General features: G+C 36.6%; 3 protein-coding genes across 5 annotated transcripts in view; 2 read left to right on the top strand and 1 right to left on the bottom strand.

Annotated features, from left to right (window-relative positions):
* Nucleotides 1–411: 411 nt before the first annotated feature.
* Nucleotides 412–13,383, top strand: LOC139149083 (UPF0764 protein C16orf89 homolog). Of its 2 annotated transcripts, none has more exons than XM_070720631.1 (7): nucleotides 412–639; nucleotides 5,566–5,838; nucleotides 6,427–6,596; nucleotides 7,002–7,161; nucleotides 7,942–8,200; nucleotides 10,408–10,475; nucleotides 11,383–13,383. In XM_070720631.1, exons 1-7 carry the CDS (start codon nucleotides 450–452, stop codon nucleotides 11,676–11,678), a joined length of 1,416 nt encoding a protein of 471 aa, XP_070576732.1. In that variant the 5' UTR covers nucleotides 412–449; the 3' UTR covers nucleotides 11,679–13,383. The 2 variants fall into 2 exon arrangements, with proteins under 2 accessions (XP_070576732.1, XP_070576731.1); XM_070720630.1 differs by having other exon boundaries at nucleotides 413–639; nucleotides 10,402–10,475.
* Nucleotides 13,384–14,081: 698 nt separating this feature from the next.
* Nucleotides 14,082–21,517, bottom strand: LOC139149087 (uncharacterized). 2 transcript variants are annotated; one of them, XM_070720635.1, is made up of 11 exons: nucleotides 21,388–21,516; nucleotides 20,388–20,511; nucleotides 19,895–19,988; nucleotides 19,191–19,300; nucleotides 18,540–18,631; nucleotides 17,838–18,024; nucleotides 17,267–17,348; nucleotides 16,557–16,668; nucleotides 15,592–15,689; nucleotides 14,965–15,085; nucleotides 14,082–14,286 (listed from the first exon to the last, which is right to left on the bottom strand). In XM_070720635.1, exons 1-11 carry the CDS (start codon nucleotides 21,401–21,403, stop codon nucleotides 14,183–14,185), a joined length of 1,140 nt encoding a protein of 379 aa, XP_070576736.1. In that variant the 5' UTR covers nucleotides 21,404–21,516; the 3' UTR covers nucleotides 14,082–14,182. The 2 variants fall into 2 exon arrangements, with proteins under 2 accessions (XP_070576736.1, XP_070576735.1); XM_070720634.1 differs by lacking the exon at nucleotides 14,082–14,286 and having other exon boundaries at nucleotides 14,758–15,085; nucleotides 21,388–21,517.
* A 1,012-nt stretch (nucleotides 21,518–22,529) lies between these two features.
* LOC139149082 (protein PALS1-like) overlaps nucleotides 22,530–26,960 on the top strand; it is a 55,326-nt gene continuing 50,895 nt past the window's right edge. Inside the window, exon 1 of the mRNA XM_070720626.1 lies at nucleotides 22,530–22,802. The gene's annotated coding sequence lies outside the window, so the exon portion shown is untranslated. The remainder of the gene's footprint in view (nucleotides 22,803–26,960) is intronic.

The following is a 26,960-nucleotide window of genomic DNA, read 5'->3' as shown; positions in this document are numbered from 1 at the left end:
TTAATTAGTTGCCATCATAAGGCAAAGATACTGAAAAGATGAAGCTGGTGAAAATTCCTCCACAAAAATGATAAATGCAAATAATTGAAAGTTTTCATGGAAAGAATGAAAGTGAATTTCTAGCAAGTCTGACCAGATGTATCAAAACAAAGACACCAGGATATGAATTTTTTATCTACTTTAATAATTGAACTTTTCATCCATATATATTGCAACAAGTTTAAATCATGGAAAAAGCATATTCCCATATGAATTTTTAATCTCCGGTTTTCTTTCTCTAATAACAATTATTTTCAAAATTACTGAGATATTTAACGTGCCAGAAACTGAAATAAAACTTCCATTTATTTCTTTATTTATTTATTTTAATTATATGAGTCGAAAGTGACCCCTGAACTTAGGTGTGAACTTTGAACTCGCATAATATAATATCAACGAGATGCAAGCCGATGCACGTGAGAATGAAGTGCGTTGTTCTGGTGGTGCTTTTATCAGTTTTCTGCATCAGAGTGACAGATGAGAAGTCTCAAATAACTATCTATACGGTACTTCACGCCCTTGATAAAACAATACAGTACTACCGCGCCGAGTACATGAACATGAATTTGGACGGCGCATACGGCCTGAGAGTCATTGAAGGTGAGTTACCGCTAGCCGTATGCGTGTGGACAGTTTGCTCTTCAGTCAATCGTTTCGGCGGGCAGATGGTTTCACAGGAAACAACGTTTTGACAAACGAAGTATCGGTACACGTAAATTGTACTCGCTTCTGTGCAATAGTACCTCCATGGTATAATCAGTGTCCAGTGTGCTGCTTCAGCATGTTTAGCCAGTAATGGGAATTTATCGTTGCGCTCGTGTTCCGCGTCATTTGGCACAGTGCGTGAAAGTGTTTTCAGTAGATCGTCGATGGGGCTTGATGAACAAGAAGCCAGGGTCTTCAACATCTTGCCGTCTGTCTTTATTTTTCAAGATTGAGCTTCAGTCTATTCCATTCTTCCTTAGTGTTTCAAACAACCTGTTTTGACTTCACAGGCCTACCAGATGGGCGTTACATTTTTCCGCGCCTCGCAATTTACTAAACGGAGAAATGTTTTTAGTAGCTCCAAGTGACACATTTCTTTTGTTTTGATGTCAACGCTGTGCAGACCGCAATGCGAGCTGCAGTCGTGACCTTATAACCTTAGGTAGCAGCATGGTATTTCAGCTGGTGACCTCGCCAGCAAACATGTTTAGGTCTTTGAAGTTATTTATCTATTTATTAAAGATAGTAAGTAATGATATTTGTATAAGCTATCACGATGTATTGGTAAATTTACAAGCTAGTTTTCAGCCGGGAAAAGTTTTATTTATTAATTTGGGTTTTTTTGTTAATATTTGTGTTTGTTGTTTGTTTATTCATTAACTTATTTCGTGCAGTTTATTTTCTTTTATTTCATTGCCTCTTCGTGTACAATCGTTCAATCAGAGAAAAAAGCGTATATTAAATCAAAATGAGAGTCCTCAAAGTCAATATACAGTTAGAAAAGTTTTTTGGCTGTGTACTCACAATTTTACTTAGGTTGTGTTGCTTACAAACAATGTATTTCATGCATGATATCTAGATACATCAAGTCAAAATAGCTGCAGCATTTAAATTTTACAATATTCATTGTTAACAAATATGTTTCAACTTTCATCAATGGCCAACATACCCTAGATACAGTGTTTACATTGGTCGCAGGAGTCCCTGGCAACCTTTGAGCAGAGTTCTGACGACCGCCTCCCTTTAAATTCAACACTTTCTTACTAAGCTTTCATGATCAGTCAGATCAGTTGCTGATTTCATTTGATTTTTGCAGTATCCATTACAAAGGCTATTTCCCCAGAGATATCTTCCCATAAAAGATTAATGAATGCCAATGCTGTTCAAAGTCCTGCTATAAAAAATAGTTTCAGAACCACTAAAACTCGATCTGCTGGGAATTGTTTCAATTAAGACATCATTTATGCCTGGGCTGTCGGAAAACACCAGTGCACAATCTATAACACAGACAAGATATAAGATCAGGTGAAATGATTAGAAACACCTGCACTGACAACAGTGCTTTACATTGGTGTGGAGTCCATCAGTGTGGATCCGAGTCAGTTGTTGCTGTTTTAAACATCATAACCGGAAGATTTTTGTGCAATGAAACATCTAGTTTATAGGCCTACAATTTAAGAACGTTTTTGTTTCTCATCCTCGTGCATGTCACTCTAGAGTAGCCCCATCAGCCTTTTGCCTCATGTTCACTTGAAAAATTTAAATGTACAAACATGAGTGAGAGTTACACACGGCAGAAAACACATTAAACATTTCTTGTAGATCACATGCACACATTGGTATGTACAGTTCTAAACAGTTTTCACTGTCATCACACTGGATGTCAGAACTTGGTGGCCTTTTCATAGTTTTATCTGATGAGCTTCAAACAAAAAAATATCATAAAAAACGCGTTGCCATATCATATTTGTAAGAAACCTTTTTTTTAGCTTTACCAGGACACTTTATTTTACAGATGTGTACTGTAGTGAAGTATGTTCATATATTCCACCAATTTTAGTCAACCTTCTCTGCGTTAAAATTTTTTCATTAAAGATATACTCCTGTTTTCCTTGGTCCCACTACAATAATATGCTGCCTATCTTCTTGGAAAATATTTCAATTATGATGATGGCATTCAAAACTGCTCTTTGATAGAAACTGTCAGTCCCACATGGCAAAGAAATGTAATGCTTTCTGTAAGGAAATTTAACCCGTTGAAAGAAGCTGATGCACCAGGCCAGAACACCTACAATTATGTTTTGCTCTCCTTGTGACAAATATGGCAATGAAACTGATATCCACGAATTGTCAAAGTTTAAACAACCAATATTTGAAGATTTCTGCTACTACATTGGTAACTGTATGGAAAAGCGATTGAAATGTAAGATTATATATAATTGTTTCCTAAGTTATAAATGTCCCAGCTAACATTGCTTCAAATATGGCATAGCAGTTGATATGATAGAAGCATGCACGCATGTGCCCTCAAAGACAAGAACAATAAATACTACATTATAATGTTTTCAAATGAAACAAATACTCGCTTTACATTGTTGTCTTATCAGTTTCCAGTCTTTAATTTCTGAAATCTTATATGGGCATTTGTTGTTACAGCCACAAAGGCATACATACTGACACTTTATTACAGACTGAAAATTAATGCCACGGTCTGTCTGAGTTTTAACACAGAGTAGCATGCAACATTTCAAGCAAACTTTATATTCACCGGGATTTATCTTTGGATAACTAAAGATATCTTAAATTTGCACGGCTTGGTGAAATTCAGGTAGAAACCAGCAGTAAAAACTTTGTAATCTTGGTTAAATCGGTAGAAATAGAAATTTCAAAGCCGGGTGTATTTTTTTTGTCAAATTTGTCATACCTCATTGACAGCAATTAGCTGAGTGATATGTATCATCAGATGTTGCTGCCCTCCAGGGAATCAATTGACCTCCACGGAAGTATATTTTCATGCTTTGTGCAACCCTCATGAAAGTGCGTTGAATAGATAGTTATAATACAATCTATTGATCATTGACCAGCGTTTGAATATAGAAATAACGGACGACGCGCTGACCATTAACGTTTATTTGTGGGCAAGGGCGAGAGGAAAGCCTAAAATTAACGGGCGAGGCTTGCCGAGCCCGTTAATTTGGCTTTCCTCGAGCCCGCGCCCACAAATAAACGTTAATGGTCAGAGCGGAGTCTGTTATTTCCATTATATTATCAGCGAACCCAAGAAAACCGTCAAAATTTCCGAATATTTCAGGAGCGAACGACAACTGGGCCCCAGAAACTGAGCAATACGCGACGCACTGTCACGCGCGCTGTAAAAATTGGCAAATACGGAGATGTTTTCAGAAAAAAGTATCTCAACTTGACCTACAAGTGCTCCATTTTATTTTGTGATTGATTATGATTTACGTTTGAGGTGTAAAGTTACGATACTTTGAGTTGTTAATCTTATTATTCATATTCACGAGCATGTAAACAAACCATTACTGTGTATTTGTGGTCAGTCATGTGGTTCAGCTCGACCAATCAAAATGCGACGGGCAGGGCATGGTAATATAATACTTCACTGTGGATATTTTCATGTCACAATGACCAATTCTTCTCTATTTTTGTGGCACAATTCACTCTGTACTCTGTTCGCAGAAGGTGCACGACCATTATCTGCCATCGTTTAGTGTACTGCAGTGTCTAGAATCTTCATAAAATGCATAGACTACATTACGAATGCAATCGTGGTCCTGTAAACTTTAAGATTATTAACTATTGAAGGTTGCTGACGAGTGCAGTCTCTGTAATGGTAGAAAATGTTTTTCTTCAGTAGGTCTCTAATGAGCCAGTTCCTCTAATGGTATTAACAATTTGTCCTGGGTTGCTAATGAGGCACTTTCTCGATGGTATTAATTGTTTGTCTAACATAGGTCTGCTCCTAATGGTATCAATTGTTTGTCTTAGGTTTCTTTTCACAATAAACAAAGTAAAAACAAATCCTACAGAGGTGATGAATTATACAGTGGCCCAGTTTATTTTAGTATTTTACAGTTTCACAGAACTGTACGTTGAATACTTTATGCTTCACATTATCTTCATTATTTCACAAATCCACATTATTGCTGTGAGATTAGTAAAATTGATAATTCATTTCACAGATCGAATGGTATGGTTAGCACAAATGCGGGTTGTCATCACATTTGTAGATTTACACATGAGTCAGTGATGTCCTAAGAAGCAAGCTCAACCAGGGTCATGAAGTTAGGGGTAGACCATTTGATATTGGGGGTGGAGGGGTCTGAAAGACTTTCCAAAAATTCCCAGCAAGTGTCAAAAAACAAATCTGGCAGAGATTAGGGTTGGCAAAAAAGGTGGGATAGTGGAAAAAAAATAATGTACAGTGGATCAGGTAAACAATGCTACCTCATCAATCTTCCAGACCCCCCTCCCAAGATATCAAATGGTCCACCCCTTAGCTGTCATAAAACAGTTTTCATTTGTTTCAGGAATTTTCCCATTGTAATCCACATGTGTAATTATACTATATTCTAAGGTGTACGGTGTTTTGAAAAAAGTAAAATTAAGAGGAAGAAGTAAAAAAAACTGCTTTCAACTCCCTTTGAATTTGAAATTTTTCCCTTCCTGCCCATTAATGTTTCTTATTTCCCACAGGAAAACACCCCACTGGTCTTTTCCCTCTTACAAAGTCTTCTCACTGTACTTGCATGCCAGTGAATGTTGCCAACCTCAGCCCTAATAATACATAAATCAACAAATAGCATTCCCTGTACATCCTCATTTTTCAAAGTGGCCTACTGAACAAAAGATCAAAATTTCTGACTTAAAAGTGATAAAAATTGCCCACCTGCTCTTTACCCACTCACTCAGAAAAACTTTGCTAACCCTCCCACAGAGAAGACATTTTACAAACATGTTTTCTCTGAACAGATTTGTTGGCGAGCCCTAGACTCACTTCTGATTCTCATTGTTTTCTAGGTCAAAGTACATTGTTATTGGAAGAATATGAAGCAGGTCTGCATCAACATTTGGATGAAGACGTGGTCGAGGAGTTGCAAAAATTTAAGACAGAAGCAAAGACCATTGCAAACATGGCTTTGCCTCACGTAAGGGACCACAATCCTGAATATTTCAAACATCTAATGCCTTTGATACGGGAGCCGTGGAAGGTGTCACGTCCTCATAGAAAAACTGATATCACATCAGTGGTTCAGGGTAATGCCAAGCAAGCTCCTGACAGCCAGTTTGATGGTGAGCGAAAAGTAGTTTTTTCAAAAGAATATTTTTTTCATTTTAGTCATACCCAAAAACCCATACAATAATACTTTCATACAGAGAGTGTAGACATACTGTATTCTGGGCATTTCAATATAATTTAGATACAGTGATGTAAGGAACTGGTATTGAAACAAAAATTGAATACTGGAAAATATAATGCTCACTCACAAGACAAGCTGCTGCAGCGATAAAATGTACTGGGACTTCAATTTTGGTACAATTAAAATGCAGATGAACTTGTCACATAAAAGTTATTTGTTAATGAAATGTCTCAGATACTGTGTGAAAAATAAAGGGAAAGTCTGTGATTATTCAGCCTTCTCATGGGCAGACTGGCAATTTATTGTGTTGATTGCATTGATTTTACATCACTACAATATTACATATGTTGACAAAGTTTGAGTTCAAGTTGTGCAATTGTCTTGGAATTTTGTGATCTTGGAAATTTTATTGTGCTAAGTAGGCAACAAAACATCTACAGGACAGGCAGGCAGGGAGTGTGGACATACATGTGTCTCAATTGTCATAAATTAATATTCAACTAAAACGATACCATTTCAGTCGTCATGGATGAAGAAACAAGTGATGAGTGTATGGCTCAGCTGATGGGAACTAACAACAAAAATGCTCCATGTACCATAACTGCAGAATGCTGGTTTATGATGACAAAACGTAAACAGAATCGCTATGCTTTAACCCATCAAGTTTTGTATTTTGCACTTGGTGAACAGGTTTGTAATTATACTCTTGTACTTCTTTCAGCATGCACACTTATTCTTGAAAGACTGAAGTGCCAAAGACAGGGTAAAATTCTTGAAAATTTGTCAATATTAACTTTTTCCTGACACCTCAGCTCTACACTTCAGGACAGTGAACAATGGGACCAGTATCCATTCAATCTACCGAAGAGGCAAACATTTTTGTGAAAACTGTGCAGCGCCCTCAGTGTCGTAATGTAGAAACTACTTTGACTTGTGTTGTCTGTTCAGGATGTATGAACTGTGGCCTATATCCCCAAAATCTGAAACTTAAAGATATATACTTAAACAGTTTGCAAGAACATATTCATTTTTCAAACTCTTTATATATTCCATTCTCACTTGCATTTATATATTTGTTTTTTTTCCAAAAAATAGCTTGGGTGTACAAATGCCCTGAATGATGTAGCTGAAGAGTATGGAAAAGGAAGCATACGACAGATCCAACATGAGTTGTGTTCAGCCATGCTACAAGAAGCAAAGAAGATTGTTCTTATCGGTATTCCAACACATGAAGAAGATCTGCTCATGGAACAAGGTGATAAGGTGTCTTCTTCGCAAAAGAGCATGTTGTCGAAAATGTTTTTTTCATCAAGTATCCTTATCTTACAAATTGTGGTATCTCTTCATTTTTGCTGATGTGCAGCATGCTCGGAATATTATAGCTGATTGGTCAATCGTCACTATTCACAGCGCTGCTTTTCCTTTATAAAAGAATGTGATTATGCAAAAAAAACCCCCAAATTCTATTATAATAGCTGATCATTGTAAACATACATATGAGTATGTAACTGTTGAGTACGCTACCTTGAAATCAAGTCAACATATTAAAGTTACTCTGCATTTGTGAACACTTTGTGCAAACTCTGCCACACAAGAAATGTTAGGTATATAACATAAATTATTCCATAATTAGATATATTGTCTGTGACTGTAAATCCTAACATTTGCACAGACATTGTGATGCCTGATAATGCAGTTGTTATGTATGTGGAATGTATTATGTCTGGAAAGTCTTTTGCTGCACAATGATGTACAGGATGACAGACCATAGTGCATGTCTTTACATGATACAAAGTGCTTGGGGTATGCCATGAATATTCAGTTGAATAAATTATGCAAATTAATTTACATCATTCTGAAGTCCATGCTCCACATCACATGCCAACAAGATTTTTATGTAATTGCTGAATGCAAAATGTAGCAAGGCTGTCATATTCCGGTGTACACAAAATTAAAGTCAAGAGTTTGGTGCAACGAAAGTTTACCCTGATTAATGCACCAAGCTATTAAAAATGTAAACTTTTCTTATTCCTAGTTTTCATCTGTGGTTCTCTGGGCTACGTTGATTTCATTCGACTGGATTGGCTTGACAGGATATTATCATGGCAGCATTCTAATGGTTGCTATGGATACAAACAACTGAAAAAGTTGAAACCTAGCACTAGGTTTAGAAGTGAAAGAGACCTAGAAAACCATCACATCCAGGGGAGACTTCCTGGTGATGAACTCATAGTCAAAGACAAGCTGTCAAGAATGCAAGAACACAGAAAAGTGATTCAGAATCGGAAATTAAGGTGGGCTTGTCATCATAAACGTCACTTGTAGTTGTTTTAAAAAGACAGACAGATCACTATATTTCATGCTGATGAAAATATGACATACACATCAGGATGGTGTTTTTCTAATCTTTGGTTTCAAAATAATATCTTTCGTACTTTTTACCACATTTAATCAGCCTTCCTTTTTAGAAGACTGCCACCTATCAGTGTTTCAAATTGTAACTAATGGTAGTATTTCATAAATGATTGGCAAGTCATATCATAAAGATTAAGCTGATATGTAGAGCTCACTTCTAAATCATCACAAAACTTCATCACAATCTTTTCATTCTAGTAACTAAAACAGGTTATGCCCTGTTTGCAAGTAGTGAGTGTGTAATGTGTCTGTAAACACCAGTATCTACAGTTGATGCCTCCAGCTCTTTAATCCCTGTGGACTTGTATATTTATTTTGAGATAGCTTCAAATTAAACCTCACCACTTTGTTTATTTGTCCCTCATCCCTGACATTCCAAAATTAATTGCATTGTTATTTTTCCCATTTTCTTAATTACATGATTATTTTCAACTTGGGAAGAGATTTTGATTTCTAATTTGCAATAATTAATTAGAACCTGATGACATATTAGGTGTTTGTTGGTTTTTGTCAAGTCAATATTTTTGATTATTTTTTAATTGTCTATGTTGTTAATAGTCGTTAATATTACAGTGCTCAGTGTATCACGGCAACAAAGCGCTGCAGTGGTTGTCATGCAGTCAGTGCCATAGTATTAAATGTAGCCCAGCATAGCAAGCATAGAGTCATCATGACTTTTTTTACCGCCTTGTGTGATTGGCTTTTCTTTTAAAACATGAAATCACTAGTTGAGATTGTTCTTTATTTCACATTATCATTTGAGAAAGCAAGTTATTTTCTTAAATATCTTTTATGAGCCAGTGAATAAGTGCGCCATTGTAGGCTACACGTGCCAAAGCACAGCAAAGGGCCAATATGTCGCCACTATGTCTTTTTTGTCATGCTATTTGTCTTAATTCCGTCTTTCCTTCCTGATATCTTCAAACATTTGTAGAGCTCATAACTTGAAAACTGTATGGCCAAATGTTTTGAGCTTGAGAACAAAAATAGTTGCTTGATTATATAGAACTGAATGGAGTCTTGAAGATATGTCTGGGATTATTTAGACCAACATGATAGCCATCAATTTCAAAAAAATTCCATTTTCAACCGATTTAGTGCTTGGATATTTGTTAAAAAGATTTGCAGTGATGGTATTAGTTTAAACTAGTATAAAATACACGTATTTGTATTTTTGAAAAATGTTTTGGTCATCTTTTTGTCAAAAGTCTCCTCTTAAAAAATAAATCATCCAATAGGCTATCTCAAATTTAGTTCTAGATTCCTTTCTGTGACACTATTAACATTTGTCCAAATGATATTGAAATTTGCATGCGTAAATTTTTGGGACAGCATTATTAATTTTGTTTAAAACAACATATTCTTTAAAGCTGCTGGTCTGATAGCTTTCAAATTTTACTGATAGGTTCCTATAGATACTTAATTCTGTTTTGTAAGAATCATTTTGAAATTTGCATGGGGCATTGTTCTCATATATGGTGAAAACATTTTCCTCTTAAAATAATAACCCTATAGCATTCAAATTAAATGAATAGATTCCTAGAGATGACTGTTGTTTTATGCAAATGATGGTGAAATTTGCATATGTAAATTTTAGGGTCAATATTCTTATTTTAGTCAAAAAGTCGATACAACACCTGTTTCAGGTATTTCCATATTTGATTTTAGATGCCATACACTGATTTTGTTTCCAGATAATATCACTGATATTTTATTGTTTTCTGCGAGAAAATCCTTGTCAATTGGGTTGTATTCTTGTTTTCATGGGTACAACTATATTTCATGGGGCATGAAAATCTTACTTTAATAATCTCAAATTTGCATAATGTGAAGACTGCATGCAGAGAACATATGCATGGGACAACCTAGCACGGACAGTTGTAGTGTTCAGTTGACATGTGTGACAAAGAGTGCATTGACTGGCTATGCTGCAAGCAAAGCAAAGTTTAAAAGCCAGTTCCAGTATCGTGTAGTCTTCACTGTTAACCTAATTTCTGTCATGACCTCACATGTGACATCATCATCATCATGACATGCATTTCCAGTAACTCTTTGCTATAATGGGACTTTCTTTCCTCAGGAGCAGACAATCACAGTATGTCAACAATGAAATGTACAAATCAAGGAAACTTAAAAGAGTTCAAGATTTGAAAGGTAAAGTTTCACATCATGTTTATTTCCATTAATGTTGGATTGTTTGGATTGTGTCCATGCCTACAAATGTGCAAAATAAGAGTTTCATAATTTGTGAATTTGCAATGTCAGTTGTTTTATATATATATATATCAAATATATATATATATATATATATATATATATATATATATATATATATATATATATATATATATATATATATATTGTAGTGACAACTACAAGTTCCTAGATTCTCAGTATATATATATATATCAAATATATAAAATATATATATATATATATATATATATATATATATATATATATATATATATATATATATATATATATATATATATATATATATAAAACTCATTGTTTATTCAGAACTTAAGGTAGCTACATACCTTATGGACACCTTCAGGTTTTTATTTGTTTTTCAGTTATAGAAGTTCCAAACATCAATAAACTAAATATTTTCTGAAAGCCCTGATATTGGGTAATCTGACCGTGGACAGCACACAGTCACGTGACAAGCATTTTGCTGATCTTCCAATAATCGGTTTTTCCTCCCTTTAGCAAACACGCTGCACAATTTCCGGTTGAAATTTGTGCATTGACAGCTAGGCCTTGTTAATATCCTTCAAATCTGTGTCCGGGATTTTCTTTATATGCCTTTGTTTTTTTGTTATACACTAGTAAAGGTGTTAGACTAAGGTGCTTTTCAAGGAATAGTAATTGTTGCGCCATATAATTTGAATGGAGACTTGGAGAAAAAATAAGGACAGCTCTCAGGGATTGGAACTGTAATTAATAGTTTGAACAAAAGTATCCAAAATTTTGTTCAAAAAATTGACTGAACATAACAGCTACTCTCCTCTCACTTGTGTATGTGATTTCCAATCACATTTTTTGTTATTTCCAGATGGATGTGAAGCACATAAAACTGCAGTAGCATCTGGAGCCCTCATTGTTCATATTCGGTTCTTCATCGACCCAGGACCACCTGGAGCACAGGCAATGTTATTTCCCAAGGATGAACAGAGTCAGCCTCAGATTCATCTTGACGATTACAAATATCAGATTCCCAGAAAGGAAGATCAACTCCAGCTCAGTTTACAAGCTGTTCTTGTTGCCATGGTAATCATGGCTGTGTTGCTGTTTCTCATGAGACAATTTTTCAAACAGAGGAAGATTACCTTACGATTGTGGAATTTTTAAAGAACATTAGCTTTTTTGATAAGAGATTTTGTTGAGTAAGCAGTAAATCACACCCTGTGATGATATACCACAAGATTTTGACCAGTTTACGTCATATATGCAGGAGCAATCATTCTTGCGTATATGGAGTGAATTGGTCACAGCCGAGTGGTATACCCACTGCTCAGGTGGTTTATTGCTGTCATATCATATCAGTATATTAAAATTCAAATATGAAACATTAAAAAAGGAATTTTGTTCCAGCTGAGAGCTCACCCTTGATCCAACCATGCTATATCATGAATATAGCATGTTTACTTTCACAGATCTGCTAATGTATAGCGTACTCAGAAGATTATGTCTGATAGGTTGATTGTCACTATTCACAGCAACTTAGGGAGTCTATTTGTATTATTCAATTATAACGGTCAGATTCAGCCACCCAATTGAATAACAGCTTCTGAGACACTGCACATCAGCCCACTCAGATCACTGTATTTGCACCATCAATATACTGGTATGATACAATAATGAATATACCTTAAATGTGTTTGATTATTGTCACATCTTATTTTTTTATTTTTTCTTCAGCTTTTTTATTTAATATTTATGAAAGTCTTGTGAATAAAATGGCTATCAGTTCTGTGTAATTTTTTCAGTGAAAAATTGATCAATTTTCCACCAATCAGGAACAGCTTGTAAAGAATTTCATACATGTACATGGCATACTTTGGTATATATTCAAATTTTAATTAATCAAATGACTTTTGTGTGGACATTCACAGAATTTTCTCACCCTTTGAACCTTTCAACATGGCAATGGGAAATCATTAATCAAATTTTGTCATGTTTCTATCCGATTTGAACTTGCAATAACAATTTTCACTGATCATTGATTTCACTAAAATGTAAACATACATGCATCGGCTCATTTAGTTTGATACATTGTCAGAGTTGTATCTATTTTTACACAGACTGAATTTTGATCACCATCATCCTTCAAGCCATGTGCAAAAGTTTAAGTCCCTTTTGAGGCGCATACTCACAACCCTCTGGTGCAACATATTTTACTTCCTGCTGTCAAATTGTATACAAGCAAATAAGCTGAGTTGAGTTGTAAGTCATGGTTGTACACACCTATAAATTAAAAGACTTTACTTTTGCTCCAACTTTCAGAATGGAAACTTTAAATCATTCCCTTTTGAAATGAAGAATAAAAATCAGGGGTCACAATGTAAAATTTGGTATTAGCAAAGCAAATTGCTCAATATTTACTGACACTTGAAAGTCAAAATGGTTGCCATCCCTGTGTTAAACTGTAAGGGGAAAAATTGAATTTCCGATTTTCACAAAAGGATGGCAATGAAAACTTAAGTAATCCATTAGCTTTAAAATGAGCCCCCACAAGTCATAGACCAAAATACTTTCAAAAGTTTGAGAGTGAATATCTGCCCCCGCAGTACATTCTACCTTAAAGCAAGTATAACAGAGTATTGACTAATCGTGACTTGCACCATTCTTTTTGAAAATCTCTGTTGAAGTTTGAAATTTCATGATTATTACATCCTTGCTTACCATGTCATATAACTAAAGGCCAAGGAGTATTCCTGTAAAAAATCGTCACAAGGATGTTTTTGTCCATCATTTCAGTCCCTCTTACATTTGCAGCTGATATTTTCACCATTAACCGGAAATATAATTATGTGTGTACACTTGTCCTTTCATACATTTTGTGTGTTTGTTCACCAATAGCACATTCATTTATCAGCAGATAATTACAGAGGAACAGTCTTACCCCAATACCATAACAATGTATGTTTGTGCACTCTAGTATGTGCAGATGAGCATATCAATAGATGTAGATGCACCAAGAATCATATCGTTATGTCTTTTCTGTAAATATCCTCAGGTGTTTAATTCTGGATTGATTTTTTTCATCTGAAGACGGGTATTTTTAGAATGTTGTTTATGGTATACTGTAGTCATGAATATTCACATTGTTTATATTTTTAGGAAAAGTTTAGATGCTTACGTCTGGAACAGACACAAGCAGCTAGACTATTTCCCAATGGAGTCTCTGCAGGTGCTGGATAAGAAGGCTATTATCACAAGGCACAGCAACTGTGGAGAGTTTTCCAGAGGATGATGTGTGGGCGCAGGAACTGGTAGACTTATGATGCAACACGAATGATCAAATAGCATATCAAGGCATAACATAAATTCAAAAGCCTTGGATGTTACGGCTGTTCCATCACCAACCCTAAGCTGCCAGGCCATGGCCATGTACATAAATAATCCTGCAGAACACAGGGTACAAGGTCACCATGCTATGGTACTTGATTTCACAGAACTGAAGAAGTCATCATATTTTGCATTTTAATTCCTATTTCATGTTTTATGAACATTTAAGCAAAAACAAAAGTGTTAAAAAATATTTTATTTCTAATATGCAAAATTAAAATCAATGTAATGTTTGAAAAATCACTCAAAAATTTCTGCAAGACACAGTGTCTTAGAGTTGTCTGTCAAACAAAGACGTCAGGGCCACCTAGTTCATCATTCAACTGTTCCAATTTGGCCTGTACCTCCAGTGTCAGCTTATGGTTGGCTCCAAAAGTAGATTTATACTCTGTTCAGGGAAAAGTAAAAATAAAACAAAAATGAGGAATAAAATAATCCGGAAAAGGTCACAGTAATATTCTTGTCCAGTCATATTCCTCGCTGAAAAATCCCACTGCTTTGATGGTAACAATATGCTTTCAAACTAATTCACTGCTAATCAAAATTTATTATTTAACTCTGTGCTATTGTTAGGGACTGTAGATAATTAAAGCATGTGCATTGCAAATAAAACTCATGGCCTTTAGCCTCTACATGTAATGTTGTGGAATAAGCTCTTAGTAAACTACAGAATGACGCAAAGTTTTTGAAACAAATCATGCTCTAGAATAAATTTTGTCCAAAAGTATTATATAAAAACTTTTATATCCAAAAAAATTTAACTTCACTATACATTTGTTGCAAATGAGAGCAGGGAGGGGAGCACCTTGATTACTTATTAAATCATTTCCTTGGAAATGAAGGACAAGTTTTGCCTTGTCATTTGATTTTGGACAACCTAAATGTTTTAACATATTTTAAAATCATAGTGGTTGGCAATCCCACACAAACACGGCTCATAAATTATGTACATGCAAAACTTACATTCTTGAAAGTAAACTTTGTTGAAAATTACATAAGTTTTGAAAATCCACTCCCAGTGAAAATAGCCTGAGTGAAAAATTACTTATGAAATAATCCACTAAACCTTTCACTATGCTCTGAAGGATTGGCTTGGCTTCTTTCTTCACTTGGACCAAAGCAGGAAAAGGCAACTCAATGGTGATGTTATCCCATTCCTTTCTGATAATAGATAAATGATATTTGTCCTGGAATCGAAAATTGCCAAGAGATGTGGTCATGAAAATAAATTAACTGTGTCTATGAATCCTGTCAGTTTTAGACGACAAAGAAATGGTAGTTATCCCGTAACCGTGACAAAAATGCAGCAAATCATGTCGTAGTTGTCATAGAGACGGCTGCGGCTCACTTTGCAGTCTGCCAAGTGGCCATCACATCAAAATATGAAAGTTGTACACTAGCTCTATGGTGCTTCTGAGTTGAGAGTGAATCAGTTTTTGAACACCTGTTGCCTATTACATCTCAGTGCACCATACTTCTCGACAGTATACGAGTTTGACGTGTGGTTGTCCATGAACAGCAAGTTCATGGTAAGTACTTGACTCTGTTCGCCGGTTTGTTGATGTGTCGGCGATATGTCAAACCAATTCAACGACCAATCTGATTTGGTGACAACGAGAAAGAGCTTTGCATCGCAGAATTAATGATTGTCAACTTTCTTCACAAATGTGACGTATAATTGCCAAAACATCACCTTGACAAAACCTTTCAGGGGCGTTGTTTTATCTTTGCTCTTCAACTGCCACTTTCTTATGTTCGTGACCATCGATGCTTGACCGGGTAATCCGGCAGCTATCAAGGAAAAGTCAAGGATATTTGCGATGTTAAGTGGACAACCATAATATGATAGGTCATTGAACTACGGATTGCTTTGTGCCTTCAACAATATGCCATGTAAATGTTGATTTCGTGACGTCATTCGCACTATTGTATATAAATACCTGTACGTTTTACAGATTTTGAAATTTCGATGACACAAGGCCTACATGTATTTTCTTGTACACCATGGAGGTACTCCTGTACCATACCAAGCGTCCTGTAAAGCATCTAAGTAAAGAGATGTTTCAATTCATTTGGTTTTGTAAGCTTAACTAATAAGTGTCTAATTTCACTGAAAGAAATTTTCTATGGTATGAATCACAAGCTATTATTTGAATAAAAATGTAAATATTCGCACAAGTTGAAGAATACAGCCTATATTATTTTAAGCATGAATGGGTCTTGCTTAACTGTTGGTCCATAGCTGTAGTGGTGGTTTTCTGACTGGTTTTCTATCTTTTACGTGCTGATTTTGACTTCGACGACTAGCTCCGCTCGATTTATCGACTTATTCGCATGTGGTGGGGCATAAGAAACCCGCGTCAGAAAACCATCGCAGCTCTGGGACCCACTTGCTCTACCTTAAAGACCACCTGCACCTCCCCGCGCCTTCTTGCTCTGAAGCCACCTTACTAATGCTTAAAATAAACGGACTCTACTTTTAAGAAGTTTAACGAGTATGATTTTTTTGGTCCTTTATTGGTGACAAGTCGATACTTCGTAATATCATATTTTATGCGGCTATGCTTTGGTAATTGAGCGGGTAAGTTATCAGAGGATGAATTGGGCTGACAGTTTCAGAATATGAAGTGATGATGCGGCATTGTCGTGCAGCATTACCTTTCAGTGCAGGTGGCATTGTTGAATCTCGACTCGGTGGTGGTGAGGGTTGTGGCGCGCCCGGCGGATATTTTGGCTTGCTAGCGCCGTCTAGTTCTTCTTTAACCACTCCCTGGATAGATAGCAGAGAGATATTACCCCTTTCAACATAATGTACAGCAGTGAAAGAAAATTGTGATGTGACGGCTCTACCCATGTTTTGTTTTGTTTTTTTTTGTGTTTGTGTTGTTGATGATAATGATGATGATGATGATGTTTTTCGGAAGATGTAAATGTATATTGAGTCTGGATTTCAGATTGATCGATCTTTTGTCGATTTTGAAGAATTCAGTGCGGTATGGTCGTACCTTTCGAGGACAAGCACGCCCCTCTTTTACATAATCAATTACTTCCACTATATGCAATATATGGTAATTTCAAGTAACAACATTATACCTGGGATAAGTTAAGCCTTCTTGTTATATAAGTGTGATATAGCCTGACGATTGCTTAGAACTTTACCCTTGAATTTAGTTTAAGACTTAACTTGTCCTTAAGTGACCTGAGTTGATGATGCAAGACTTCTTCGTTTGCTGTTATTTACTACTGAGGACTTATCTGCATTTCAGTGGCTTTGCGAGCGACTTGGTCGTTTTGAGTTTTTCATTTGAGGAGCATTAACTGATACTACAGGACAATATTCCTATGTAATAAAATTTCCATGATCTTACCTCTTCGGATTTGTTCCGTTGGCCATCAAAGTTGTCGGTCCGTTTACTGTCGCGCTTTTCGCGTTCTTTAGAGTCGGGTGTGCTGTCGACAGAAACAAAATCGAAGTGCTTGAAAACTTCCATAAATGTATCCATTCAACTCTAACAATAAGTGACTTCCCATTGTACGTTATTGCCATCATGATGAAATAATTAATTTTTTCGGATCTGATTGTAGTGATGCCGTTAATTGTAATTTGATTAAGACATTTCCAGCACTTCGAACTCGTAGCCTACACGGAAATATTTACAAGCGTAAGCCTTTTATTGAATTCAGAGGCAATCATTAAAGTTAAGTGGGCCGAGTAAGTCGCATAGCTGTTAAATGTCAATAAGTAATTATGGGATCATTTTTTTCAAACCCGGACAAAGGTCAGGAATTTGTGCTCCAGAAATTGAAACCGTCAGTTTATGACATTTTTACAACTGCCTGACTGCTTCCAGTGATCGTGTCGCAATTCATTTTATTTTCATCTTTTTTCGCGCAATTAAAATTATTTCCCTTGCACCTCAGTTGTTCAGACAGTCTCACCCTTTATCATACTCGCCATAGGTTCCCACTTCCATAACTCTATCGTTCTGCATGTTTTCTTCTTCTGTAGGTGCAGCACGTTGAATTTCCGAGATCGTATCTGCCTCTTTGCTCCCAGTGTGTACCTTTTCGGCCTCCGGTTGCGTGCCGTCTTCCGACTGATCGCCATCTGCTGCAACATTGCTGTCTTTTAGAAAACCATAATTACATATATTGTTCCTGTCAGTATTTGAATACGTTTTCAATCAGGGTACCGAATTGACTTCGTACAAAAACTTCTAACCCCCACACCCCATGCCTGATAGACAGATTTTTGAAAAAATATATTTTCAGATTGATATCAGTCACGTACTTAGATTTTGGTGTGTGACATAATCAAAGAACATACTCAGTAATCTCGCATTTATAGGAATTACATGTAAGCTGAGAGGCCTTTGTGTGAACTGTGGGTGAAAACATGATTCTCTCTCTCTCTCTCTCTCTCTCTCTCTCTCTCTCTCTCTCTCTCTCCCAGCGGTCGAACGAATCGGAGTACAGCTTCCAAAATGTTACCTGAAGTAAAATTTGCGCGCGAAAAATTCATACAATTCATTTATCAGCAGATTAATATTTTCAGTCGACGTAACGAAAGGATATCAATTTTTCCTTTAGATGGGACGATTACCAAAGAAATTCAGGAAAAAACATCGACTTTTATATCACCTGTTATCGGCGAATGAGTGACCGTAGTTTCTGAGATTTCAACAATGTCTGTTGATCCAGGCGGGTTGCTGTCTGCGGGATCCGCGCTGTCTCTGTAACATATATTTTCGATAGAAAAGAGGGGATGACACGGAGAGAAAAAATGACTACGATGTAAATGTAAATGAAAGCACTGTTAATCAACATAAAAAGTCAAGACTTCCTTGAAGCAAGCTCCGAAGAACAATGATTTGCGGCCCCGGTAACGACAATAATTATGCTATTAAAATCAAATTTATGTAAGGCTTTGCCCATTAAACTGTCATTACTTCAACTTTTCCCTCAGGGAAATAGCGTCAATTTATGAAGTCACTAGAGCGTAAACGTATGGCATTGAAAAAAATCGACGTATCAGCAAGTTTTCGACTGAATTAGTGCCAAGAACAACTCGACTACACTCGATGATCTAAACAGTGTATCTAGTGTCCAATGGACTTAATTTCGCACAAGGTTTCTCGGGTGAATTAAAAGATCATCTGATCGGTCTGCATCAGTCTTGGGTAAGGGGATGAAAGAAAGAGGATTAATAAACGTGAAAATGAAAAGCATCATAAATCACAGAAAATCAAGAATATTCCCGAGCAAGGTCTTCCAAAAAATGGCCTTTCTTACGTGTCTATCTCCGCTTCAGCGGGTCCCGACAAATCTCGCCCGTCTGCCATTTCTTCGTTCCCGCACCCTATAGCGACAACAATCCTATCTACAGATGAATTTATCGGTATCTGTTCGAGAAGTAAGACATAAAACCTGTTATGTTTAGTTTTAGTTCGACATTTTTTAGTCTACAGATCACAATAAAATTGCCTCACCAATCCTCTGCTCCTATACGGGGATCTCCGGTATATGCATAAATATTACATTGCGAACTAATGATTAATTTTTAATTTATTTGTCTACATATATACACCTACCCATCCATACACACACATACATACATACATACATACATACATACATACATACATACATACATACATACATACATACATACATACATACATACATACATACATACATACATACATACATCAAGCAACTATACAGAATGTCCATGAGTCGCATTTCACGCGCGCGCGATCTTCGGATGGATTTTTAATCGAGTCCATCAAAAGTTTCTCGCACCATTTTGGAAAGTCAGTTGGTAGAAGTTTGACAGGTAAACTTTGCCCTCGTGTCGGCATTTTGAAATTAAAACGTTTTAGAGTTGAAAACGTGTCAGAGTCTGAGAGAGAGAGAGAGAGAGAGAGAGGAGAGAGAGAGAGAGGAAAGAGGGGTATAATACTTTACAGTTCTACTCATCACAATTATATCAGTACCTCCTTTCGCTTTGTACTTGACGTTGCTAATCTTTCAACCCAGCACTTTATTCTTTCCTGAGAAGACTTTGATTTCTTGACAGCTGGCGGTAATCTAAGGGGTGAAATAAATGTATTTGGTGAAACGAATGGTGGAACACACAAAGTAAATGGGGCGCCGACCCGCTGAGAGCACGGAAAGTTATACAATATTTTACATGTTTAATTTTAGGGAAAATAGTGTTTTCTGTTTTAAAGTTGTCAATGTCAATCTTATGATGCTATCACTACCACAACAGTTGTGGTCATCGTTCGTTAACGCCACCTTGACGTCATCTTCAATGTCACTATCGCAAAAGTCATCACCGCCACTACTAAACTTATTGTATACTCATACCGTCACCATTGCCACCATCATCATCATCACGGTTACCGATCATCATCATTACCCCTACCATCGCTAAGAGGACACCACCAACGATGTCATTCTGATGTCATCATCCTCAAAACTCACCTTTCGTTATGCTGTGCAAGATTGTGTTCATTGAGACTACTCGACTTTCTCAGTGGAATGGCGATTGCTGACGGAAGAAGACTAGATGGCGATTTCGTTTGATTTCGAGACAATCCCGACATCGCTGTTATTGAAGATTATATAAAAATATATATATTTATGATTGTTTTGCAGAACACACACACACATACACACACACACACACACACATATATGTATATATATATATATATATATATATATATATATATATATATATATATATATATATATATATATATATATGTATATACGGCAAAAATTGATAACAAGTAGAAAACAGGACTGAGGCGTTACTCAGAGTATCACGCTACATGTGTGCTCTGTAGCGATCATATATAGGATATATATATATATATATATATATATATATATATATATATATATAATATATATATATATATATATATATATATATATATATATATATATATATATATGATATTGCAAACCCATACTTGACCCGGCCGTTATTCCCTCGTTGCGGGATATAGTGTAAAGCACGGAAGTGTATGTGATGTGTTTCGTGAACAGACAAAATTACCGAGTCAGTGTCTTTCATGAACAAATCAAGATAAAGTTGTCTGAGACTCGTACAGGTACAAGATTTTCGTTTTAACATAGCACATGTTACGCGTCCGCCTGGAACGGAAGTTTCCTGTTACAATACTGTAACTTAGTAACTTAACTGTAACTTTGTTTGTGAACCGTCTATTTACTGTCTGTTCTGTGCTGTTTTGTGTCTATGTTTACAACTATTGTCTTACGAATTCTGACCTACTGTCATTGGATTGTGGATTGGTATGATTGCGATTATTTAAAAATGGAGGAATAAGTTCCCTGTGTATTGGTGCAGTGAGAGGGACTTCGGTGTGAGAATAATACCAACCCATGGTTATGTTGGTAAACCACGACTTAAATTCACTCTCCCCTGTATCATCATGATTACAGTTGTACTTACGGATCAGCTGTTGCATTAAAACTTCGTAATTTTCAGCTCAACGTCTACGCGCTAGCTGTAACACGACGTTCTCGAATGCAGCGTTGAATTCTAGCAGTGCGCACTTTATCACATATGCACATGCATTCGACGCAGCCATTAGCGCGTGCTCAATAGTTGGTTTGGAAGTGGTCAATTACAATGAAATATCTAGGCTAACCACGGTCCCTTGGTGTAGGGACTGTGGGTTAACCTATGTCATGTACACGCAGCCTCTTGAAGTTATAAGACGCAAATCTATCTTCAAGTTGTTTTCGATGAAAAAGAAATTACATGACATTGTGCTCATTTTTCTGAAGGGAGGTAAACTACACATCATACAGAACATAGGCTATGATTGTTTCTCGGTAACAAGACCTACCCAATTTAAACATTCCGAAACTAAACTTCTCAGAGCTTTGTTTCGAAAGGTTTAAATGGTTTTGCCAACTTTGCTAGGTTTTTATGGATCGCATCCCATTTCAAATTAAAAAAAAAACACACTTAACTTTTTAACTTCACTGTATGTGCATAAAATATAACTGGCTAACGAAGCCGGGATTTTTGTCGACAAGTTTCTGCTTTTAAGTAGGCTGTAAGATATTTAATTCTGATATACATAACATAAACTTTCCAAAGGAATATATTATCGCCGGAGGAATCGTACAAAAGGCATCGAGCAGTCATAGAGAAAGTTCTGATCTTCAATTGTGGATATATAAAAAGCAAATAAGCACAAATTCTTTCCCCAAAGGTTACTGCGGGGAGCAGTTACATTCCCTAGCCCAGAAATTCCCTAGCCTACTTTTGTTTGTTTTCCACTTCAGGCTGCAATTTTTTTTTCGTTTTGAGTTGAAGGTCTGTTAGGTTCGACACGAGCGATACGATTCGATAAATTTCAGTCGCTATGGCGTTTTGGTTGCTCAATTCTTAATCTTTGTAGTACAATAGAAATATCGATATAATTGATCGTAAATATATATGCAACTTGGCTAGAGAAAAATATCGCAATCACGAATATCGATGGCTCACTCGACCGCGATACTGTTACGCTGTATATTAAAATGAACGGCAGCTGAGGTAACCAATGAGATCATTTGATTTAGCTGTTCTGGTAAACGCTCGCACCCACTCCCTGCCACACATAACAGCATAGGGCCAGTCGTCAACTTCGTCTGATTTATGGCGTACTCTGATGTCTATACCATCGTAATATCAACCACCTGTTTCTGACTTGCCTTGTAGATGTTCTCATGAAAAATCAAATTCCTCGAGGATATCATAACTCGTTGTAAAAGGAGCACTTGGTACCTTTCGAGAAGTGATCCCGGGTTTTCAGGAGGAGTGATCGAGCCAACCCGCCATTTTGGAAATTTACGTACACACCGACACAAAAGGTAAGGGGGATTTTTACATTCCTACGGGATATCACTTCGAAATTTGGCCAGTTTGATCCACAGATTCGGCTCCGATAACCTTCTTTGGATGAAATTTGGTGTATTTTCTTTCAACTGGCCACAAATCTGGTCACACACCGTACGGTCACTCGCCCGATGCTGGAGAACTGCCGTGTCGAAGGACCGATTTGTGGGGAAACACCCCGAATATACACGTACGTAGGGTAGACTCAGGTGAAAAATATTCACTCAATCTCCTCGTCGCCTGATGGGTGTGTGCGGTCTCTTTGGTTCTGTCGAATCTTGGTGTTAGACATTCGTAGAAGTCTTTTTGTACTCGTCAATAATATTTTGTTTATTTTAATGAATTTTTACGGTTTTTCGGTGCGCAGCCCGTCGAAGCCTGCATTGTGCATTTACACTATGGTGTTGTGAGTGTGGTAGAAGAGATGTGACACGAAGATTGTTTATATTGAGATCAGGGTTACACATCATGAACCTAAACAGTGACTGATAAAATTAGACAAGACAGACTTTCTAACAATAATATAACCGAAGCAGGATTTGTCGGATTTCCGAATAGCAGGAACATAGGGGACACAGTTCAACACATAACTGGCCTATTGTAAAAGAACCCGGAAGAGAGAGTTCGTTGATCATGCATTCTTCAGTATTGCGTAGGGCTTCCGTTGCGAATCGCATATCCGCGAGTTAAGAACCAGATATTCTATCTGAGATACCTTCAAACCATACCACCTGTTTGATGTCGGTACGTCTATCGAGTGACAGCCCTGTATATTGTTTACTGTTGGTAAAAGCTAGTAATAAACACGGGCCATATTGTTTTATGGCACGTTGTGGTGGAATGTACACCGCTCGGCAGGTTTGTGACACTCCCTTGCATTGTGCTGTTTCGAAGGTCGTATGACTGTCTTTCTGGACAAATTTCTAAGAGGATCGAGCACTACATGTCAACACCTTTCCTATATCGAAAAAGTAAACATTCACTTTCATGTACATGTGATTCCCTATTGTAAAGTACTCTCACTAGTTGGCTGTGTAGACCGTGAACAGTCCAAACTATGTTGTAAGTCAGATTTGTGGATCAAGGACTATGCTTCTTGTACAGCTTGTCAATTTTCAGTAGAGGGGAATACCTTCGTACTTATTATTACACCTGTAAGTTTTACTTTTTAATGGAATTGATTTGAGATTTTCTTCGTCATAGATAAGCAACTGTCTTTTCCATTCAGCCCAATCTGCATCAAAGCATAAACCGTGTCAATATGCATATCTTTGAAAGGGCCAGTCATATCAGTCATCTTGTAATTAATTAAACGTGAAGACTTATGTCGTTTCCGCAGTTACTCATTTCATTTACGGTAATTTCATTGATGTATCAGTTTGATAAGCCTTCAACCTGAACTTTAATAATTACATAAATTATTGCCCAGTTTAACAGATTTGATGGGATTTTAAATGCATTTAAGTGATATATGTTGTACGCATATTAGAATTGGAAGGCAGGATTGTCTTTGCAGTACTCACATCAAATGTAACACCCATCACTCCACCCTAACCCACGGTCTCTCCTCCTTTGTGGAGGGACCATGCCCAACCCAATCCCAATCCCAAAGCTTTGGAAGCATTCTTTGAAATTTTGTAAAGAACATGATCTCTTGAACAAACTGTACATCTTTACTGCTGTGACAGTAGTTTCTTTAAGGTATCTTCCATAGTTTGCAGATGACTCCTGATTTATTTTCTATAGTTTCATCATTTGCTTATGAAATGTAATATCTTATATGCAGCTCAGAAGAAAGGTTCCTGCTGCCAACACACTGTTGAATGTACATGTACAGGCCTGCTAACTGAATACATCTCTGGAATTCGCCCATCATAGGAACAAGTTTGGCCGATTAGTGTTTTTACAAAGTGGCCATGTGAGAAAGACATGGTAACTTTCTTGCCTTTGTGTTCATACCCAACCTAGAAGTGTATGCCTCAGAGATTGAATTCAGGATGCCAAGAGGGCCCACATGCCTTTTGTAGACCATGGGACAAAAGCTCTCCTGACAAATTTAGCTCAGTGATTGTAAATTTCAGTGGAGTTACTAACCAAACAAAAAAGGTTATGCTTGATCAACAAAAGAAGACAGGTAGGACAATAGCTTTCAAGCTTTACAAAGCTACTGTGAATTCTAAAGACAGCATGGTATGCGTGGCCAACTGTGAACTCTTGTTATAGAGTCCATATGACAGTCTGATGACCAACACAGTCAATGTCATGTGTCGTCACATCATGCGCCAAAGTACAAACCAAATAACTTGTGAAATGATTTCATGAAATACAATAATAGGGTTTAAGGTTGAGAACTTGATATTGACCATGTGGCAGATTTATTAAAAGGACAAGTTTTCAACATGGTTGTTGATGTTATAGCTGTCCTTACAGGTGACAGCTGTTGGACTCTGGCCATATTATCATGAACCCAAAATAGCTGCAACACATGGTAAATATGTCCCTATAATTAAGTTGCAGCAAGTTTGTGTGGCATTCATGTTAAGTTGCCGATAAACTTACAAAAGCACTAAATTGTCAACAAGTTTGCCTTGGCCTCCAACTCCTATCTACCTGCTTATCATATAAGAAGTAAATATCAAATGTACATGTAAAGAGAGCATCAATCATTTGTACTGTTTATTTCTGTTTGATATTTAAACATATGTGATACACATATTCCCTTTGCAATGTATAAAATATCTAAGAGGAACTGAAAGTTGCTATCAACAGGTAATCAAGTTGCATACCTTATAAGATTTTGGAACTGCATCTACAGTATATATATATGCTACATACAGTATTTGATAACAAAATGTGTTGTTTCAAAACTTACTGATTGCATTCAACTTCGTCTTCTTTTCAAAGTTTCAGGTTTATCACTGGGCCTAAAGTTAGTGTATGCTTTGGTAAACTTCTGTCAATGTTTTGTAGACTACAGTAGTTGTAGTCTTCTTTCAACAGATTGCTGATTAGAAACCTTAATCACATACTTTTCTATCAGTGTCAGTTGGTGCCTTTCACCAGTTTCAACATTTCACTAATCTGCCAATTACTGCTGAAGTATTAACATGTAGCCGTGGAATGTCAACAGTTGCAGAGGAAGCCATACAGATGAAGAAAGGAAAGTGTGAACAAGACATGTTAAATAATCAGGCCTGTTTGAAAACTTTAAAGCTTACCAGAGCATGATAATGTAGGTCATTATTTTCAGTGTATGCTGATCAAAACCTAAAAGGGCAAAGGCCTGGCCACTGCTGTCTCTCTTTTGACAAGAACTATTGACATGTCAACAAAAACATGAAGAGAAAGCAGATGTGTTTCCAACAGTCAAAACTGGAATGGAGGGAAGTAAAATACATAGTCATACCAGTGTTAATATTGAGGATTACTGTACTAAGTACAAAGGCTGTGATAAGGTTTGATTCTGGATGGTGTTGTGAGCACTATAACTGCTGTTGAAGGTATAGGTGTTTTACCAAAGATGATTTCAGAATGCATTGAACCTCTGATCATCAGGAAAAAGCCATGAGGCATGTATGCCATCAGAGAACAATACCAAAGAATTTAGATGGTCTGTGATTCCCCATGGGGTCACAGTAGGTGCTTTCTTTTGTGTTCAGGCAACCAGCACACTTCTCATGTCAGTATTTAATACTGAATATGAGTTTGAAGGTTAAAGGTGGAGAGTGTTTGCTGTTTACATACTTGGCTAATCACTATTTTGCTGGATTTTATAGTGACTTCATCAGTACTAACTATTTGTTAGCATATCTTTAGGGCATTCATTTCTAATGTTTTTGGTAAGGTTTTGGTACGCAGGTCAACTGTTTGGAAACCACTGTACTATGTCTGTTGTTTCTTACAATAGAATGGCATTGATGTAACAAGGGAACCCAGAAGCATGGCTGGAAGATACCACGGTAAAATTTAAAATTTACCAGGGTACTGACCTTAACAAAAACACTTTTCTAAGTTGCCTAATAATGCAGGAGGTCATATACAGTATTTTGATGTTCTCTCAAAGGAAACAGTTTTTGACTTCTGATGAAACTTTTTGTTTATATATTTCTTATTATTTGAAAAAATCTGATGTT

The sequence above is a fragment of the Ptychodera flava genome, chromosome 14 (genome assembly GCF_041260155.1).
Source record: "Ptychodera flava strain L36383 chromosome 14, AS_Pfla_20210202, whole genome shotgun sequence".
NCBI classification, from domain to species: Eukaryota; Metazoa; Hemichordata; class Enteropneusta; family Ptychoderidae; genus Ptychodera; species Ptychodera flava.
The sequence above is the reverse complement of the archived record's forward strand: the minus strand, read 5'-3'. Positions and strand labels throughout refer to the sequence as shown.